An 18,894-nucleotide genomic window follows, 5' to 3' on the forward strand; every position below is an offset into this window, starting at 1 on the left:
TCGTTACAAAAGCTAGTAAAGCCTTTGTATTGGGCCCCAAAATTTTGAGGTTCCAAAAAATTTTAATAGCATATTTTATTATTTTTTGCTTAGATATTAATGACGTCTATATATTAAAAAGAAAAAATATGAAATCTTTATTAAAAAGGAAAGATTGTCTTCTTTTTAATGGAAGAAATATTTTAGAATTTTAAATTAAATTACTCAGATCTTCATATTAATAAATAAAAAATTTTGCAACAATATCCAAGGTAATATATTGTAAATATATGCCCAATATGAAGTTTAACAAGAAAGCGAAAAACTACTTTAGAATCTGAAGAGAAGAGCTACAAAATAATTAACCACAAAAAAGACATAGCATAAGTAATTTTTAGATCTATCATAATCTCCTTTCTTGGCAAGGCAGTTCGCCTGGCAATTCCATGCATCCATGAAGTTGAGCCAAATTAGTCTACAACAAGAAAATTAACAAAACATTAAGAAGAAAATTAAAGAAAATGCAAATTCAAGCAATAAAAAAGAACATTAAAGGAAGTAATTGTTTGCTAGTTAGATTCAGTCATAACATTCTCAGTACACTACAGAATTATTTATATTGAATGCGTTAGAATCTGTAAATGAAAGCTACCTTGAGGAATTGAATCGAGGAATTCAATGCTCATATTCATTTTTTCTAGTGGAAAAAAAAAAAGAAATACTAGAAAAACGAAAGAAACACAGAACACAAACTACAACAAGAAAACAAGCAAGAAAAAAAAAAGCAAGTAAACTAACATAAAACCAATCCAAAGTAAAGGAAAAGAATAATCAAAATCAAAGAAAAAAAAAGAAGAAAAAACCTAAATTGACACTTCTTTGACTTAATGGATGAGAAATGACGTTCACTTTCAACGATTTTTCTTTTCGAGGAGATCCTTGCATGTAACATTTGTGACCTTTCATAGCAAAAGTTTTCCTTGTCATCGTAAAACTTTTGTGATACTAAAATGGGAGAAGTATCTACAGGAAGAGAGATTTCGTTATCGAGAGATAGAATGTACATTGTGTGAGCTTACTTACAAAAATATCTAAACCAACTATTTATGCATGCAGCTAACTACCACTAATACAGCAAACGACTTAATAGATTAAGTTACAAACTTATATTCGGTACATATCAACCCCTCAACTTATGGTTAGGGGTGTACAATGGAAATCGACAAACCGCACCAACCCAATAATTCGAGTCAAACCAAGAAAAAAGAACCCGACTATGATTTGGTTTAATTTAATTTGGTGTTGGAAAAAAAAACCGACCATAATTGGTTTTGTCTGGTTTTAACTAAAGAAAGTCACACCGAAACCAAACCAACCCGACATTACATATATAGAAATTTTAGATATATTTAATATTATTGTGATGTAATTTATAAATATTTCTTAAAAGATTTTATAATTTTATCTTTTGAGGTATTATTTCAAGGTTGGACTTAGAACTTTTGAATGTTCCAATAAATTTTATAGCCATTAACATTAGTAAATTAATGTCACGACCCCAGTTCGCCCTCCGTGAACCATCGTGACAGCACCTAGTCTCTACGACTAGGTAAGCCTAACAATGCGGAAAGTAAACCAATTTGCGGAAGAAAACAATTAAAACCAAAATAATGAAATAAAACAACATTTTAAAAGTGTCGCTCGGCATACACAATATCTACTCTCAAAAACTAATACACTTTCCCAAAACCCGAAATCTCATGAAACCATAAGCCTTTGAATATCTACCAGTGTCTAACTCCAGAATATCAAACAAAGAAAAGAAATACAGAAGGGCTAATACTTAAAAGCGAGAATAGAAAGGGACTCCTCGGTCTGAGGACGCGGTAGATATACCTCGAAGTCTCTGGAGCAGTCGCCTCGCCTCAAGGGTGATAGGACTGAGTCGAAGTACCTGGATCTACACATGAAAAACATGCACAGAAAGGGCATGAGTACACCACAGCGGTACTCAGTCAGTGCCAAGCCTAACCTCGGTCGGATAGTGACGAGGAAGGTCAGGGCCCTACTGAGGTTAAATAAAATATAAGGTTCAACAATGTAGAAATAAACAATATAAATAACTAAAACAGTAAAAGTAACACAGAATATAAAGGACAGCAACAATTTCTATAGAGGCAAGTAAACACAGAAAGAGGTACAACTCAACACAAAGGTAACAACCGGGGATCTCCCAGGATACCGTCCTGTAGTCCCAAATGTAAATATTCAGTGGATCTCCCGGGATATCGTCTCATAGTCCAACTCAAAATGCGAGGGGGATCTCCCGGAATATCGATCCGTGGTCCCAAATGTAAATAATCAGTACAAGGGGAATCTAGTGGGTGCAATCTCGTAGTTCCAATGTAAATGTGCAGGGAGTTCTCCCAGAATACCGTTCCGTAGTCCCAAAGTAAACACACAGCAACAGGTACACAGTTCAATTCAAGTTCCATACCAAGGTAAAGCGGGTATTTCTAACCTAGCATGCTGCACGTAATTCAAATAGGGCAATTTGAACAAATAAGGCAGTTAAGTCAATTAGACATGCTTTCCTAAGCTAACAATTGGCTTAAATTGCAAGTAGTATAAACAGGAAAGGAAATATACTAGTAATTACTTAATGAAAAATCGGATTTCCAACAATTAGCACAAGTACGCACTCGTTACCTCACGTACAAGGCATTTTAATTATCAATAATACCAAATCCTAATGGGAAGGTCTCCCACACAAGGTTAGGCAAGCCACTTACCTCGAACTAGCTCAAATCAATCCGAAATCACGCTCTTGCTACGAGTACTCGACACCAAATGGCCCAAATCTATTCAATTCAATTGCATAATGTAAATAACACTTCAAGTAACTAATTATACAAAGAAATTCTAAGCTAATACGCAAATTTAGGGAAAATGACTAAAATGCCCCTCGGGCCCACGTCTCGGAATCGGGTAAAATTTATATTTCCAGAATTCTCATACTCTCACGAGTTCAGTCATATCAAAAGTACCAAAATCGGACCTCAAATGGTCCCTCAAATCATCACTCAAAGGTCTCTAATTAATCAAGCCCTAACCTCCAAATTACCATTGATTTTCCTTAAAATTTCATGCTTATAATGATAAAAATTACTCCAATAACGAGCTTAGGGACCAAAGACCTTACCCCAACGAACTCCTCTGAAAATCTCCCTTGAAAATGCTCCCCAAGGCTTCTTCCCGTTTGAAAAGAGGTGAAAATAGCTAAATTTCGCGAAGGCAAGAATTTATATGTTTCTGCCCAGCTAATCCGCTTCTGCGGTCCCACTTCTACGAGGACATGGTCGTATCTGCGACATTTCACTTAAAGCCCAGCTTCCGCACCTGTGGTTAACCTTACGCAGATGCGGCGCCGCTTCTGCGGTGAATCTCCTGCTTCTGCCCTGCTAGCTTCTCCCTTTTCCGCTTCTGCGATGGCTCCGCCTCTTCTGCGGCTCCGCACCTGCGGAACCCAACCGCAGGTGCGGTTATGACAGAGATCAGCAGCTGAAGCTGCTCAAACAACTCCCAATTCTTCCGACAACCTTCCGAAACCATCCCGAGGCCCCCGGGACCTCAACCAAAAACACAAACAAGTTTAATACCACTGTCCAAACTTATACCAATCCTTAAAACACCTAAAACAACATCGAAACGACGAATCAACCGCGGATTCAAGCCTAAGAACTCCAAAACTCTAAAAATACACTTTTGATCAATAAGCCTATCAAACCTCGTCCGAATGACCTGAAATTTTGCACACACGTCATATTTAACACTACGGAGCTACTCCAACTTCCGGAATTCCATTCCGACCCTCGGATCAAAATCTCACTATCGAATCGAAAAACTTCAAAATTCGACTTTCGGCATTTCAAGCCTAAATTAGCTACGGACTTCCAAAACACAATCCGAACACGCTCCTAAACCCGAAATCACCCAACGGAGATAACGGAACTATCGGAATTTCATTCCGAGGTTGTCTTCACACTGTTCTGACTACAGTCAAATTTTCAAAACTTAAACTCTCATTTAGGGACTAAGTGTCCCAAAACTCTTCGAAACTCAAAACCGAACATCTCGGCAAATCAAAATAGCAGAAATAAACACGGGGAGAGCAGTTAATAGGGGATCGGGGCGTAAATTCTTAAGACGACCGGCCGTGTCGTCACAATTAAATAGTGCCAACAAAAGCCTAAACCAAAATCAAATCAATACTAATGCTACCAAAATACATTCAACTCAATACTACGAACGGGAACGTATTGAATATCTATTTTTTATTTTGCAATAATATAGATAAAAATGCATAACATATTTTTATTTTTTCTTTAGAGTTTAGTCATATAATTAATACTCCCTTATTAGTCTACTTATTTAGCATGACTTAGTACTTTTAGATTATTTTTATTTTTATTATGGCTTTTAATTAGCGATATTTATATTACATAATTTTATTATCTTTATTGTTGGATATTTTAAGATAATGCCATGACATATCTCATATTTTGTACTCTATTATTTTCTTAGAAAATACTTTATATAGTTGTATCTTACTAGGACTAAAAAAAAAATTTAAGCACAATTATATGTTTTGTTCTACGAAAATTTTACCGGGAAAAAAACCCCAAATAACCCGAAAACTCGAGAAAACCCGAGAAAGACCGAGACTGAAAACCCCAAGTTTTATTTGTTTGATTTGGTGTTTAGATTTAATAACCCCACACAATTGGTTTGGTTTGATAATTGTAAAATTCGAACCAACCCGACCTATGTATATCCCTAGTATATTCTAATTGACCTTTTCTTTTCCTGTTTCTAATTGACCTTTACTTTGTTCTTTCTTTTCCAAACTGTGGAAAATAACTCTAATTAAGTAGCTTCCACTATCTCAAATCTGGAGCATCTCTTTTTGTATTTACTTATGCAAATTAATATAGTTTTGACGCAATTAAAGAGTGGTTTAAAAAAGTTAGTATGTATCTCGCATTTCAAAATTGACTGAAAAAATAACGATTTGGATCCTTTTTTTTCTCGGATAATGCATGTGATGATCGAACAATATTTGTGCAATTTGAAGATGACTATATTCTATTGAACATCACATAGTTCACTATAAAGAAATTGTACGCAAATTGGTTTACTATATGCATTTTGGGAGTGTAATTAGGTAGAAATTGTACAATTAAGATTATTGATTTCTTGTTAGTATTTAGCACATTGAAATGCATAAAATGCATAGTACTGAAAATTCGTTGTTTAATCAGGTAGCTATTACTATTTAAGCTGGCATCTTTTAATACGTTAATAATAGTTATATGTTGTTTGTTATCTTTCTTTCTTTTTTTGGTAATTAAACTTTATTTCCACGTAAATATACAAGTATATCCTCCTAAGTTTGGACATGCATCCCCAAACTTAGTAACATCTCTTCCTCACTGACTACTCTAAGGATAATAGTTGAGTTTTTGTAAACTATTCCTCAATCTACTATGACTATGGCCTATACAATGAATATCTCTAACTATTTGTCTAGTAATATCTTCACTGCTTCTTTTAGTCTTCTGAAAGATCCTTCTATTTCTTTCCAGCCATATGTTATACACTGCTCCAATCATACTCAACCTGTACAACATGGTTTTGGATCCATTGCTTTTCACCTGTTCTATTGCTCATTTGATCTCCTCGTCCCATCTTTTTGGTTCTCGACTGATATCCATCCGCTTTAATAATCTTCTCCAAACATCTTCTAAGAAAGAGCAAGTAAAGAAGATATGGTTGTGGCTTTCCATCTCATGCTCACATAATGGACATTCTGAACTTACTTGCATCCCTCATCTTATCAATCTATCTTTTGTATATAAACTCCCCTACATTGCAAGATACATAATAAATTTCCATTTTTGACAGCTTCTGTTATTGCATAGCAATCGACTCCAACTCACCTTTAGAAATACCCCTCTTAGTTGCTTATACATTCCTCTAATGGAAAATGAATCAGTTTGCATTACCCTTCCTATGTCCAAACCTGCTTCATTCAAGTATTTCCCAGCTTGTAGTATCTTCCTTACAATCCAGGAAGCTTGCTTTGCATCAACGTCCCATGGTTCCCTTCCTTTTATATAGTATGCATGCACCCATTTGATCCATAGCTTATCCTTCTTCTTGACCAAGTTCCAAAGATGTTTCAGTAGAGCTGCCATATTCCATGTATTGAGGTCTGTGACATTCAGTCCTCCTTTAGTTTTAGGCCTGCACAACTTGTCCTATGCCACTAAAGCCTTCTTGCTCGAACTAGTATCACCAGTCCATAGGAACTTCCTACAAATGCCTTCAACCTGTTGAATGATCTTCTTTGGCAAAGGGAAAATCTGTGACCAGAAAGACTGTATAGCAATAAGTACACTTTTGATCAATTGTAGTCTTCCTGCATAGCTCAGAAACTTCACTGCCCGCTGTTTAATTCTCCCCAACATTTTGCCTAGCAATGGTTGGCATTGGCTTACTGATAGCCTTTTTATACTCAATGGAACACCTAAGTATTGAAAAGGAAGTTCACCTGTGTTAACCCTGTTATTTGAGTAATCTCCTGTTGTACTACATTTGAAACACCTCCAAAATATATGCTGCTCTTGTTCTGATTTGCCACTAAGCCTGAAGCTTGTGAAAAGCTATTGAAACACTCATATAGTAACTGCACAAACACCCTATCTCCTCGGCAGAAAAGTAGTAAGTCATCAGCAAAACTGAGTTGGATAATACTCAATTTTTCACACCTTGGGTGGTAGTTGAAGTTAGGTTGATCCTTTAAGTTCTTCAAACTACTGGTCAAGTATTCCATTGCTAAGACAAATAGCAATGGAGACATAGGATCTCTCTGTCTCACACCCCTTCTTGTATCAAATGGAATAGCAGGACTGCCATTGATATTAATAAAGTATGACATTGTTTTAATGCACTCCATAATCCAACCTACAAACTTTTTAGGAAAACACAGTCCATCTAACACCTGCTCCTAATACACCCATTCAAGTGAGTCATATGCCTTTTGCATGTCTATCTTGATCATGCATCTAGGTGAGACTCCTTTCTTACCATAACCTTTTATCAATTCATGGCTGAGCAGTATATTGTCCATCAAGCCTCTACCAGGTACAAAAGTTGCATGGCTTTCATCCACCAGTGTGTTCATGACCATCCTCAGCCTACTTGTCAGTATCTTGGATATGATTTTGTATAGGGTAGTACAGCAAGAGATTAGTCTGTATTCTTTTATTGAAGTTGGATTCTTCACTTTGGGAATAAGTGTAACAGCTGTGCAATTTATTGATTTGAACATTTTCCCAGTGCTAAAGAACTGCAAAACTGCCTTTGCTATCTCATCTCCATTCATATTCCATGTTCTCTTGAAAAAACAAGCATTAAAGCCATCTCCCCCAGGTGCCTTCATATCATCAATACTCTTGAGAGCTTCAAATACATCCTCCTTTGTAAAAGAAGCTATGAGTTCCAGTTGTTGTTTCCTACTTAACACTGGTCCATTCCTTATCCTCCCAGGATGTATGGTAGATATACTTCCACATGTTGATCCTAACAGGTTTTTGTAGAACTCAACCACTTCAGCTTCAATCTCTTTATAGTCTGTTAAGTTGTTACCCTTACTATCAATGAGCCTTGTGATTTGATTCTGAGCCTTCCTTCATTTCATGCTTGCAAAGAAGTAAGCATTATTGGTATCCCCCAGTTGTAGCCATTGTATTCTTGACTTCTGTTTGTAGATTGACTCCTCAATTTTATCTCACTTCTCCAATTGATATACCATCTCTTTCTCTTCTTCAAATAGCCTTGATGGTGCATTATGATCTTTCATTCTTCCTTGTACTTCTTGCACTCCCTCTCTTATACTGTTTATTTTTTGCTTAACATTCATGAACTCTTTGCTATTTAACTGCTTCAGAGCTGCCTTAACACACTTCAAATTCTGCCATATATCTTTCATTGTCCCTGCTTTCCATTTCCAGTTAGTTTCCTCAACCTGTCCAAACTCAGGATGATCAGCCATACAGTTATAGAACTTGAAAGGCCTTCTCTCATTATCATATTTCACATTTATTTCAAAACCCAAGGGAGAATGGTCTGAGAAAAGAGGATTCATGACATGTACTTGTCTAGGAGGCATGTTGAGCATCCATTTATCATTAACAAAAGCTCTATTAATTCTACTGAATACATGGCTATTTGTCCATGTATATGATCTGCCTATTGTAGGTAATTCTGCCAAATTACATTCCTCAACTACTTCTCTGAAATCCTTTGTTTCGCTATCCTGCACATTCCTGCCTTGCATTCTGTCTTCAGCTCCCAGGATTGAATTGAAGTCTCCCATTAGTAACCATGGCTCCCTGACTTGTTTCTTTATGGTCCTTACCATGTCCCATAATGTTTTTCTATCATTTACGTTATGTAATCCATATACTGAAGAAAATTGAAACTCATTCTTGCTTGCAACACTCTTTACAACCCCATGGATCAGCTGTGCATAGCTTCCTATCATTGTAAACTGCAGTACATTTGGATTCCAAATCACCCAAATTCTCCCTATGCATGTATTGGATACATTATGGCACCAATACATGCACAAGAGTTTGTTATCATTAAAATGTTAAAACATATCTTTAAAACATCTCACAATGAGTTGTTATTTCTTTATATGGTGGTAGACTATCCTTACCTCAAATGTCAAAGGAAGAAAATATATCTGTAAAGGTAAAATCCATGAGTATGCAAAACTACAGCAGTTCGCAATAGGGCTGTGCATTTGGATCGGATATCCGAAATCCGATCCGATCCACTCTATTTCGGATTTTCGGATTTCAAATTTCGGATTTTCGGATTTCAAATTTCGGATTTTCGGATTGGATACGGATTCGGATTTTCGGATTGGATTCGGATTGGTATGATTTTAATCTGATCCGATCCGATATCCGAAATTATATGTACCTATATAAATACACACTAAAATTTTAGGGTTATGCTTATTCATTTTTCACACACCCCCTCACTCACTTAGATTTTTCCGCCTCTCTTGCACCTCTCTTCTCTTCAGTGAAGACTAAAAGAGTCTCAATGACTCAAACTTCCGATTTTACTTTGATTTTATGTCTCTTTCTTCCGCCTCTCTTCTCTTCTCTTCTGTCTTTTATGTCTATTTCATGTTCTATTCTTCAACTTTTGATTTTATTTTGATTTTTTTGTTTGTTTTGGTAGATGGAAGAGACACCGAATGAACTTTAAATTGTTCAAAATTTTTGTGACAATCCGATCCGACAATCCGAAAAATTATCCGATCCAAAGTTTAAAATCCGATCCAATCCAATGTTAATTCGGATCGGATTCGGATTGCCCTTTTCAGAATCCGAAATCCGAAATAGGCTAAATCCGATCCAATCCGATCCGTGCACAGCCCTAGTTCGCAAAGCTGACAGTTATCTCTTTTCCCGAGACTCAAGTTTTTAAGTGTTAGAATCCTATAATGAAGCGGACCAATGTGTTATAGTGAGGGGTCACCGGACCACATAAGCTTCAACAGAAATCTTGTATATGTATATGTATATACCTTGAAAATGGTTAATTTAAAGCACTTGGCACCCTTAACATTAAAAGCCTTTAGGGGGCATTGGTTGAGAAGAATATTGTGCCCCGTCACGTAAAAATTCTGAGTTCGCCTCTGCCTCTATGTTTAAGGTTCTTAATCTGCAATAGAAATTTCTCCACTGTAGTAAGGAGCATTATTGAGACATTTGCAAAGGAAAGATAGAAGTAAGCAATGAATCTCAAAAAAGAAAAAGACGCTTGCTCAAATCCAAATCCTCGTGTAAAATCATGAAAAATTAAAATCTTGAATAATAGGTGCCAAATTCTGCATAGAGGATGCAAGACTTACACAACTTCACCTCTCTCTAAAAAAAAGAGAAGACAAAGAACAACTAGAATTTTTAGGAAAATAAAATGGAGTTGACTATATATACATCAATAACAGTTGCTCAGGCATTTGAAGATGCTGTCAAAGCATATAAAACTAGCAGAGGGCTACAGGGAGGACGCCTTGAACGTCATACAGAAGAAATGGGCTGATCTTGATAGCCAAACTGTCGATTGTTTCTTATACATTGAATAATAGAACACCTACAGTTACATTCTAGCAAGTGTCACTTACCAGAAATCTATCTAGCACCAGCTCATCCATCCAGAATAAGAAGTCAAGCAAACAATGCTGCTGGCTCCTTGGACGATCTACTAATCCCATTATCATACCGTTTGAAAGTTGTATCCTGAGGGCAAATGCAGGTAATACTGTAAATTATGGAGCACCATTATCATGCTCACCATCAATCATCTAATTGCAGTTTATCGGCTAAGACTTAGTGACAAATATCAAAACCAACAATACATTCATCAATTAATGTATTTTATTTGCTCATCCTGCCCAATGAAGGAGAAGAAGGGAACAAGAAGGGCAGAGGAAGAGCGTTTTATCATGGTGTATTTGAGAATGATTCATGTATACAAATACATAGAAACCATGTGATAAACTGAGTTTCCTTATTCCATATCTAGAGAAGTGCCTTTTTTTTGAGTTTGTTGTTTCTGCGTGATTAACATGCTATATATGAGAAGGAATTTACCTCACTGTCCTCCCAAATTGCCCCAACACACTTGGAAAAGCTAATGCTAGCACTTCTCAGCAAGCAGCGTGCAGTGTTGCTTGTTGTACTTAGCTCTACATTTTCATTACTAGCGTCAGCTTTGTTGACCTCGTGTAACTTTGGGGGGCTTGGAAGGCATCTATGAGCAACAGTTGCTTCAACGTGCCTTTCAAATTCACCATCGTGATCAGTTTCCTCGTCTATTGAAACATAGACCCGCTCTCTGTAGAAAAAATTTAATGAGGCTATTTGAGTAAGCACACTTTATCAGAACTATTAATAAGCTCTGAAGTATGAAATCCTTAATATCAGGGTCAACTAACCTAGGCAAGGAGGCATATCGCCTTGGATGGAGAACATGTTTTCCACCTTTGCCATAGTGCCCCTCAAGTAAGTCAAATTGTTCCTTAAAGCAGTCGACCCCACTATATATATGCACATCGAACTTCATGTTAGCATTGCATAAAAATATAGCTAAACATGCAGCAGAAACAGGGAAGACTTCAGAAGTAAAGATCATGAGAATTATTAGAGAACCTCTCTTCACTAAAATGGCGAAAGCAAAGCAAAAGCTACCATCATTTCTGAAGGTAAGTATATTGAGTCACTTAAGCTTCCATAGACTTATTTAAGCATTATCAAGTCGGACCAAGTAAAGAGCAGTATAATAGAAGACTCAAGATATAATTAGCATACCTCGTTTCTTGTTATGGGTTGAAAAAGTTGGATCATGATATTGATCCAGACAGAACAAAATTGCTTAGCCGTCCCTAAAATTCATCTAAACTAGCAATTCTCTGGTCAACCTAAACAGGTTCAATGGTGAAGCTCTTCCCGGAAAAAAAAAAGGAAAAGAAAACCAAATAATATATCCTCCCATATCAGGAATGTGATGATTGAGTCAAAATGATTACTTGTAAGATTATAGGATAGTTATTAAAGTCACATAGTCTTGCGCATTGTGTAACTTATATATTCCAGACTAACAAGTAAAATGCATAACTACTTCAATGACACCATTGAAGTAGTTATACAACTTAATGCAGATTCTATTTGATAATGATCATAGCAAAGCATGGTAACTGAATCTGCAAACTCCCGATAGAAGATGCTTATGTGTCAATACGAGGGATAGAAATTGGAATTATTCTCGAAGCTCATTTCGACCCATATGGAGCACACAGAACACTGCTTCATGCATGAGCCTTGGCCATAGTTGCAACCACAAGCAATCCACCGGTTCTATAGGGAAAAGGATCACTTCTCAACACAAATGCTTAAGCTAATAGCTACATGACTGTCCACTGTTTAATTCTGTGCAACAGCATTATTGTTTAGTTGAATGGTAAGAACTTGTAAAATTGTCCGTCAGAAATAATGTCCAATGTTCACTAATGTATCTATCCTATTCCTCATATGGAATACCTTAGGACTTAAATATTGCTAGTGAAGTCACGCCAATATCATCTTATGTCAAAAAAGCATGCAGGATTTCTCAAGTGAGCCTTCCTCATCACTAATTTTACATCCGTAGAAACATGATAAAAAGATCTGATTATTTACCGCATCACATACTAACAGTTAATTAAAAAGGCATGCCTGGAAAGTAGGTTCAATACGCCATAAGTATTTGTATCACACAGTTAGTCAACAAAATGAAAGGTTAACACATGGACTGAATCATATTCAGTATCTATGACACACTTGTGCCCTCATCACTGGCAGATTTCTCTCTTTTTATCACCATGAAAGTATCAGCGGCAGATATAACCGCATATGTTATGCATCAAATTTCAAGTATGTCATCTTAATCCAAGATAAAAGTAAGTGCAGATACAGAATGAAACACCAAATACCATTGAAGTTGCTGTGTCTTCTACCGCCAATACATCTCTTATCACTCCTTTATGAGATTCAATTAGATACTAATTCCAATTGCATTACACGGATGAAAATGTTTATTTTTAATGCATGATAACTAAGACATATGTGCTAAAACAAAAGAATGAGCTTGTTGTTAGCAGGTCAACAAAAAGCAGGCATGGACAAATTTCACAAGATCATACAATTGAGTTAAATCGTTAGAAAGAACTAGTTATCGGTCATAGGCACCAACGACTATGGACAAATAAGGAGAAGTATTGGCAGTACCTTGGATACAAAAAGCTGGTATTGTCAGTGCCATGAAGATACTCCTGCAGCATCTGAGGGTGGTACTCCAAAATCTGTGAAGGACAAATTCAATGTTGTAGTACAATGGAGGAGGAGGCACAAAAGAAGGTAAAAGGAAAGATCAGATTGGTTGCCAACTCATACCTCCCTGTAGATGAGCTCTCTAATATCCTCTTTTGCCAGTTTTCTTCTTTCAAAGTCGAATTCAAATTTTGAAATAGGCCGAGCAGATGGTTCATGCTCCTTGTTTGCTAAACCACGGAAATATGGATGTGCTAGTGCCTAGAGGGGATTAACATAGGACAGCATGAGAGAAATAAAAACTTGCATCATAGGCTCCAATGAGTGTCCAACAATCTACTAAGTCCTACCTCTTCAGCAGAAGGGCGATCTTTGGGGTCAAATGCAATCAGACGCTCAAGTAATCTTAGAGCTATTGGGTCTATATCTGGAAATTTTTGAGAGAGAGGAATGGGGGATTTATTCTTCATGCTGCTTAAATATCTCCTTGCTTTGTCATTTTTAATCTGCATATATCGGGAAAACGGACCATTCATTTGGCATTCATTATACATCACTAGTTTATTAACTTCAACTGAGGAAAGGGAAGGACAAACCCTTGAAATGGCTTCAGTGGATGGTGAACCAAGCAAATCGGTAATCAGATCCAATTGGTGGACCACATTCTTCCCAGGAAATAATGGTTTTTTTGTAAGCATTTCTGCAAATATACATCCTATACTCCAGATATCAACTGCTGGGGTGTACTGCAATAAGTAGTTTGTATTAGAATTGATACCAAATTATGAGCGATCGCAGTATAATAAAGTAAATATAAGTGAGCAATGATTTACACAAGTTCTTTCCCAGCAAAGTAAAATTTAATATTGCAGCACAGAAACTTAAGGCATGAAGATTGCAAAGAGCAGAATTCAGATAAGGAAAGAGAACAATAAAAATAAGAGCTTTCGTCGTAAAATTTGTGAAAAATGTCAGCCATGGCCCCAAAGGGCTCCTGTTCAGCTCTTTTCCCCTCCTAATAACAAGATAAGAGTGAATAAGAAAACATGAAGAAATTAAAGTGCCATCGCTGAATAACATAATATAATATTGGTAGGGCAAATTCCGCATGCTAAGTACAAAAGTTTCACCACATGAAGACAGATATCTACTATTAACATGAAAAAGTCATTTGAGAAGTGTACGGGATAAGAAACAAACTATATAAGCATTTGAGTTACCGATTAATGTCATACTTACTTTTGAGTAAAAAGAACCACAAAGTTCTGGAGCGCGGTACCAACGAGTTGCCACATAGTCCTGTAAAGAGCAAAGGAGTTAAGAGTTTTCTTTGGAATAAAAGCAAAAATCATGCTGAGATATAGACTACGAAAATTTTGTGAAGAGAAAAGAGACGTATGAGGTTCTTGAAAGCAAAAAAGAATCAGGGTCTTGTCATCACAGGTGTAATAACTTGACAATTTAATGACAGCATTGAGACCTTCTGACTGGCTATTATGGTTAAGATAGATCGAGAAAATTTAAAGTAGAGAAATGCTTCGTACCGTCCAGAAAATAGCTGATGGGGTATCTCCAAATGATGCCCGAGCAAGCCCAAAATCACATATTTTCAGCTTGCAATCTGCATTTGCTAGAATATTCTTTGGCTTTAAATCTCGATGAAACACGTTTGCTGTTGAGTCAATAAATGAGGGAAAAGTCATAAAAATGTAAAAGAGAAATCTAACTAAATACCAGAATGTGTTCAATGAGGAATCGCCACCTGTGTGCATAAACTTTAAACCTCGAAGAAGCTGATACAAAAAGAATTGATAATGTTCAGGAGTGAGACTGTCATTGGCCTTAATTACATGCTGAAGGTCACACTCCATCAACTCGAAAACAACATATATATCCTTGAATTCTCTCGGACATGGAGGTAACAGAATATGCTTTATTTCTACAATATCTGGGTGCCGAAGCAACCGGAGGAGCTTTATTTCTCTAAGGATGCGGGTGGCTTCAGAGACATGCTCCAAAACATTATCGATCTTCTTTATCGCTACCCTCTCTCCTGTATGAGTATCAACTGCTGCTGCAACAACACCATAGCTCCCCTTGCCAACAACCTCTTGGATTTCATATTGATGTGCTTCACCATATTCGGTGAAGAATTCCTTGAAAGGCATTGCCTGAGAAATTAAAAGACACAATCAGAACTGTTTTTTTTAAACATACAGGCAAAATCTAAGAAACACGCATACAATGTAATACATAAATAAAGAGTTAAAATCTTTTCTCTCCCCATCATCACCACAAAATTTGAAAAGTATCAAAAATCTCTACCAAACATTATCTTCCAATATTACTGATTTTTGGGAAGGTGTTCAAGAAATGCGGGTAATACTCCTCTTTAAGTGTCAGAAAAAGGATAGGAAGAGGATTTAACAATCATCAACGATACAGAATCAGATGCAAACCTTATGAACCACTCTAGATAATATTGACTCAAGTAAATCAGCTTCTGCTTCAGAGTTATAAGGTAGTCATGGGACTAAGGACAGGAGCTTAATGATGGAAATTGATACAACCATTCATAGTTAGAGAGAGATGAGAAAATACTACTCGATTAAGAAACAAAAAGGAGCAATCATAAAGCAGCAGCTGAAACTGACACAACTAGAGTGCAGGTGACCAACAATAAGAGAAAACGCATCACATGTGAATAAACTTGATGATCAGAGTGACTGAATTATTTCAAATTTGGGATCATTCTAAGTAGGGGTGAGCATACTGCGGGTTGCTCTCTATGCCTTTTTTAAATCAAAATGCCCAGCTTATACCTTCAGATATTCTAATAAAGATTGATGTTCTTATTATATCATAAGACGAGTAGAAGTAAGTTCAATCTTGGAGGTTTTTTCCTATTTAGTGTGTGTCATTTGAAAAATATGGTGGAGAAACATTTCAAGTGTTAAGGGATTCATGTTTTACATTTTGTCTAAATTTTTATGCCACTTTTCATTTCTGAAGCATTTTTTTTAAGAATTTCACTCATTAGTAATCAGCCAGTCAACAAAAGTGAGTGGAGAGAAGTTATCTCTAAAACTTCCGCAAATTATTTCACTATTAAACAAAACTTGGAAAATTTGTACATTAGATACTGGTTTCACATTGTCTTTGCTAAAATGATGGTTAGCAGTAGGGTTAATGGCTATCCATGCCAAGTACGGCGAATAAATACGGAAATAGCCAGCAGGGCTCAGAAGAAAGATAATATGAATAGCCAGATTGAAAAGCAAGCTTCAAATTCAAAATTTCAAATATCTCAACCAAAAAAAAATGAAAAGAAAAAAGAAAAGTTACCATCTTTTTTAGAATTTAGACTTCTATCTAAGATGCAAGCTGTTTAAATCACAATCCAAAACCTACAATGTGTCAAAAAATTAGAAACAAAAGACAACTTAGAGCAGACAGCGTCAAAATCCACAGCATTGTAAAAACAACAGAAATCTTTATCATCTAAAATTTGCAATCTTTTAACAACCAAATACCAAAATCCAAATTTGAACTCTCAACCAGCTAATCCCTGGCATATTTAGATCATGTGACCTCACACAATCAATACAACATAAAACCACATCCTATTTGTTAGATTAAACCATAGGAAGATTTACATTTCATTCAAATGCATTCAAGAAAAGAACAAGTAGTCTATATAACAGAATTATTGGAAGAAATTACTACCTCTGAAAAGGGTCAGTGAAGGCAAAGGGAAAACAGCTCTTAGATAATAAATGGAATGGCTCCTCCTCTCCACACTTTCTTGGAGTCTTTTATAGTTATACCTCCATGAAAGGTACACGTCTAAAGAAATGACCCGGTAAAAGCAACCCCAGTTGAATTCTGCTATATTTATATTAGTTCATATTAAACTACTATATAAAAATCCAAATAAAAAAGAGCCAAAAATTAGATATGTCAGCCTTTTGTCCATATCACAATCTTCCACAAACAGCTTTACATGAATAAAATATATTAGAACACAGCGTTTCAAGATAAGAAACAAAGCTACGAAATGGCCAAGAATAAGGCATCATCACCAAATAAATAAATAAACAAATAGAGTAGAATCCAATGCATCATTGGAACTAAATTACAAAAATGAAGATTGCCTCTATAGGGGGTGGTGGTCTAAGTGTTGCACTAACAACTTTTGAACCTAAGGTTCATGCACTACCACTAGGACAAATTCTTCCTATCTAATTAACGGGTTCAATTGAACCTAATATTTTTTACACAACATTATAGATATGTTATATGAAAAAAAAACCACTAAAATTTCAACTTTAACCTGAACTCCTAGTTGAATAAATTGCATTTAAGTCCAGTCGCAAGAACATAAAGGTTGAACCTACCAAGTTTAAATCCTCAACCCCATTCTAAATTGCGACACTATCAATACATGTTTGCAGAGGCGGACCAATGTGTAACCTTGAAGGTTCACCCAACCCCGTAAACTTTGGTAGAAATCTTGCATATTTTTATGATTAATTTTAGTGCCCGTTTGGACATAAAATTTGATGGAAGAGTTTTTAAAAAAAAATCACTTTTTTCCAAACCAGCGTTCGTTCGTAACATTCTCAATTTTCACTTGAAAATGTACTTTGAAAATTTTCGAAAATTTGAAAAACTGCAAACAGTTATTTTTCAAAATTTTCAATCAAATCACTCACAAAACTTCAAAAACAACCCAAATTGAAATTTATGTCCAAACACAACTCTAAATTTCAAATAACATTTTCACTTGAAAATTGTTTTCACCATTTTTTCAAATTTTACAATTCGTATGTCCAAAGCCTACTAAATCACTTGACACCTGAACACTAAAAACCTTTAGTCGGTACTGGCTGAGTAGAATAATGGTGCCCGTCACGTTAATATCTTGGGTCCGCCTCTACGTGTGTATGTGAATTGAATGCGTAAGCAAGTTCACCCGTTACCCAACATTGAATAGTGAGCCTTATCTCTTTTTTATTTGAGTCGGTTAGTCTGCACCGCCATAGAAACTAAAACTACAAATACACATACAGAGAAAGAGAGAAATATTAAGAGAGAATATGAAAGAACTGACCTTTTCAAGCTGAGGCTAGCTTTGCTGTAGAGAATGAGTTCAGCAGCAGCGAGCTTTACTTATATGAAAGAGTTGAGCAAAGAAAAGGTGGCAAAAGTAATGAGAGCCAAGGGAATTACAACATTTTACCTATTCTTTTGGATGCCATGTTTTCGGGTAAAATAGATCAAATTTACTCCATTTTTTTCTGACTTTTCTTGGTCGGCTGCTGCAGCAATTGGTGTGTAGATTTTGGTTTGACATATTCATTTGATTTGGACATTGTTACAGTAATTGTCAACTTATGAATAAAACGGAAGCACATTGTGATGTTTCACCAATCTAAAACATCAATTTTTTTAATTAAAAAAAATTTTTTAAGCACTTTGTTGTTAATATTTTGAGCTACAAAAAGAAATTAATTTTAAATAATTTTGATATAATTTCTAAATATGTATGCTTTAATAAAAACTACACCCTCCATTCACTTTAGTATTCTAAATAGATTTTCACTTTTACTTGTCACTTTTAACATATCATAAAAAGAGAATTTTTTTTTTCTGTTATACCCACAATATTAATTACTCATTTATAATCGTTTTCTTAAATTCATTAAAAATATGCATCAATTAATATAGGTATCACGGTAAATTATGCACTTCATTTATTATTTTTTAATGGTTGTGCAAAGTCCATAGTGGACTAGTAAAAGTGAACGGAGGAAGTAATAACAAAATGATATATGAATTCATGTGGAATATTAAACTCTCATTTGGTCATAAATTTTGGTAATTTCTTCTCAATTCTTTTTAAAATATTATTTGTTCATGGAATATGAGCAGCTTTTAAAAAAGTAGAAATTGTTTTTCA

The 18,894-nt window shown here is 35.7% G+C and overlaps 1 protein-coding gene across 7 annotated transcripts; it reads right to left on the reverse strand.

Annotated features, from left to right (window-relative positions):
* Positions 1-357: 357 nt before the first annotated feature.
* On the reverse strand, positions 358-18,123 carry LOC104247885 (mitogen-activated protein kinase 9-like). 7 transcript variants are annotated; one of them, XR_011403176.1, is made up of 16 exons: positions 18,046-18,123; positions 16,659-16,817; positions 16,278-16,339; positions 14,695-15,103; positions 14,477-14,604; positions 14,172-14,231; positions 13,529-13,678; positions 13,283-13,438; positions 13,056-13,193; positions 12,891-12,964; positions 11,063-11,164; positions 10,719-10,962; positions 10,250-10,364; positions 9,650-9,786; positions 1,876-1,939; positions 358-454 (listed from the first exon to the last, which is right to left on the reverse strand). XR_011403176.1 is itself a non-coding variant. In XM_070160691.1 (14 exons), exons 3-13 carry the CDS (start codon positions 16,278-16,280, stop codon positions 10,293-10,295), a joined length of 1,536 nt encoding a protein of 511 aa, XP_070016792.1. In that variant the 5' UTR covers positions 16,281-16,339; positions 16,659-16,817; positions 18,046-18,123; the 3' UTR covers positions 1,727-1,939; positions 10,250-10,292. The 7 variants fall into 7 exon arrangements, 4 of the variants coding, with proteins under 4 accessions (XP_070016792.1, XP_009802332.1, XP_070016794.1 ...); XR_011403177.1 differs by lacking the exon at positions 9,650-9,786 and having other exon boundaries at positions 359-454; XR_011403175.1 differs by lacking the exons at positions 358-454; positions 1,876-1,939 and adding an exon at positions 8,195-8,631.
* Positions 18,124-18,894: the final 771 nt, after the last annotated feature.

This window comes from Nicotiana sylvestris, chromosome 10 (genome assembly GCF_000393655.2).
Source record: "Nicotiana sylvestris chromosome 10, ASM39365v2, whole genome shotgun sequence".
In the NCBI taxonomy this organism is placed as follows: domain Eukaryota; kingdom Viridiplantae; phylum Streptophyta; class Magnoliopsida; order Solanales; family Solanaceae; genus Nicotiana; species Nicotiana sylvestris.

What these genes read in the sequence shown, in the direction of transcription:
- LOC104247885 (XM_070160691.1), bottom strand. An exon ending in CATCAGCTATTTTCTGGACG is followed by an intron (nt 14,232 to 14,476) that starts GTACGAAGCATT and finishes TGCTCTTTACAG; the next exon opens with GACTATGTGGCAACTCGTTG. An exon ending in ATCGCCCTTCTGCTGAAGAG is followed by an intron (nt 13,194 to 13,282) that starts GTAGGACTTAGT and finishes AATCCCCTCTAG; the next exon opens with GCACTAGCACATCCATATTT.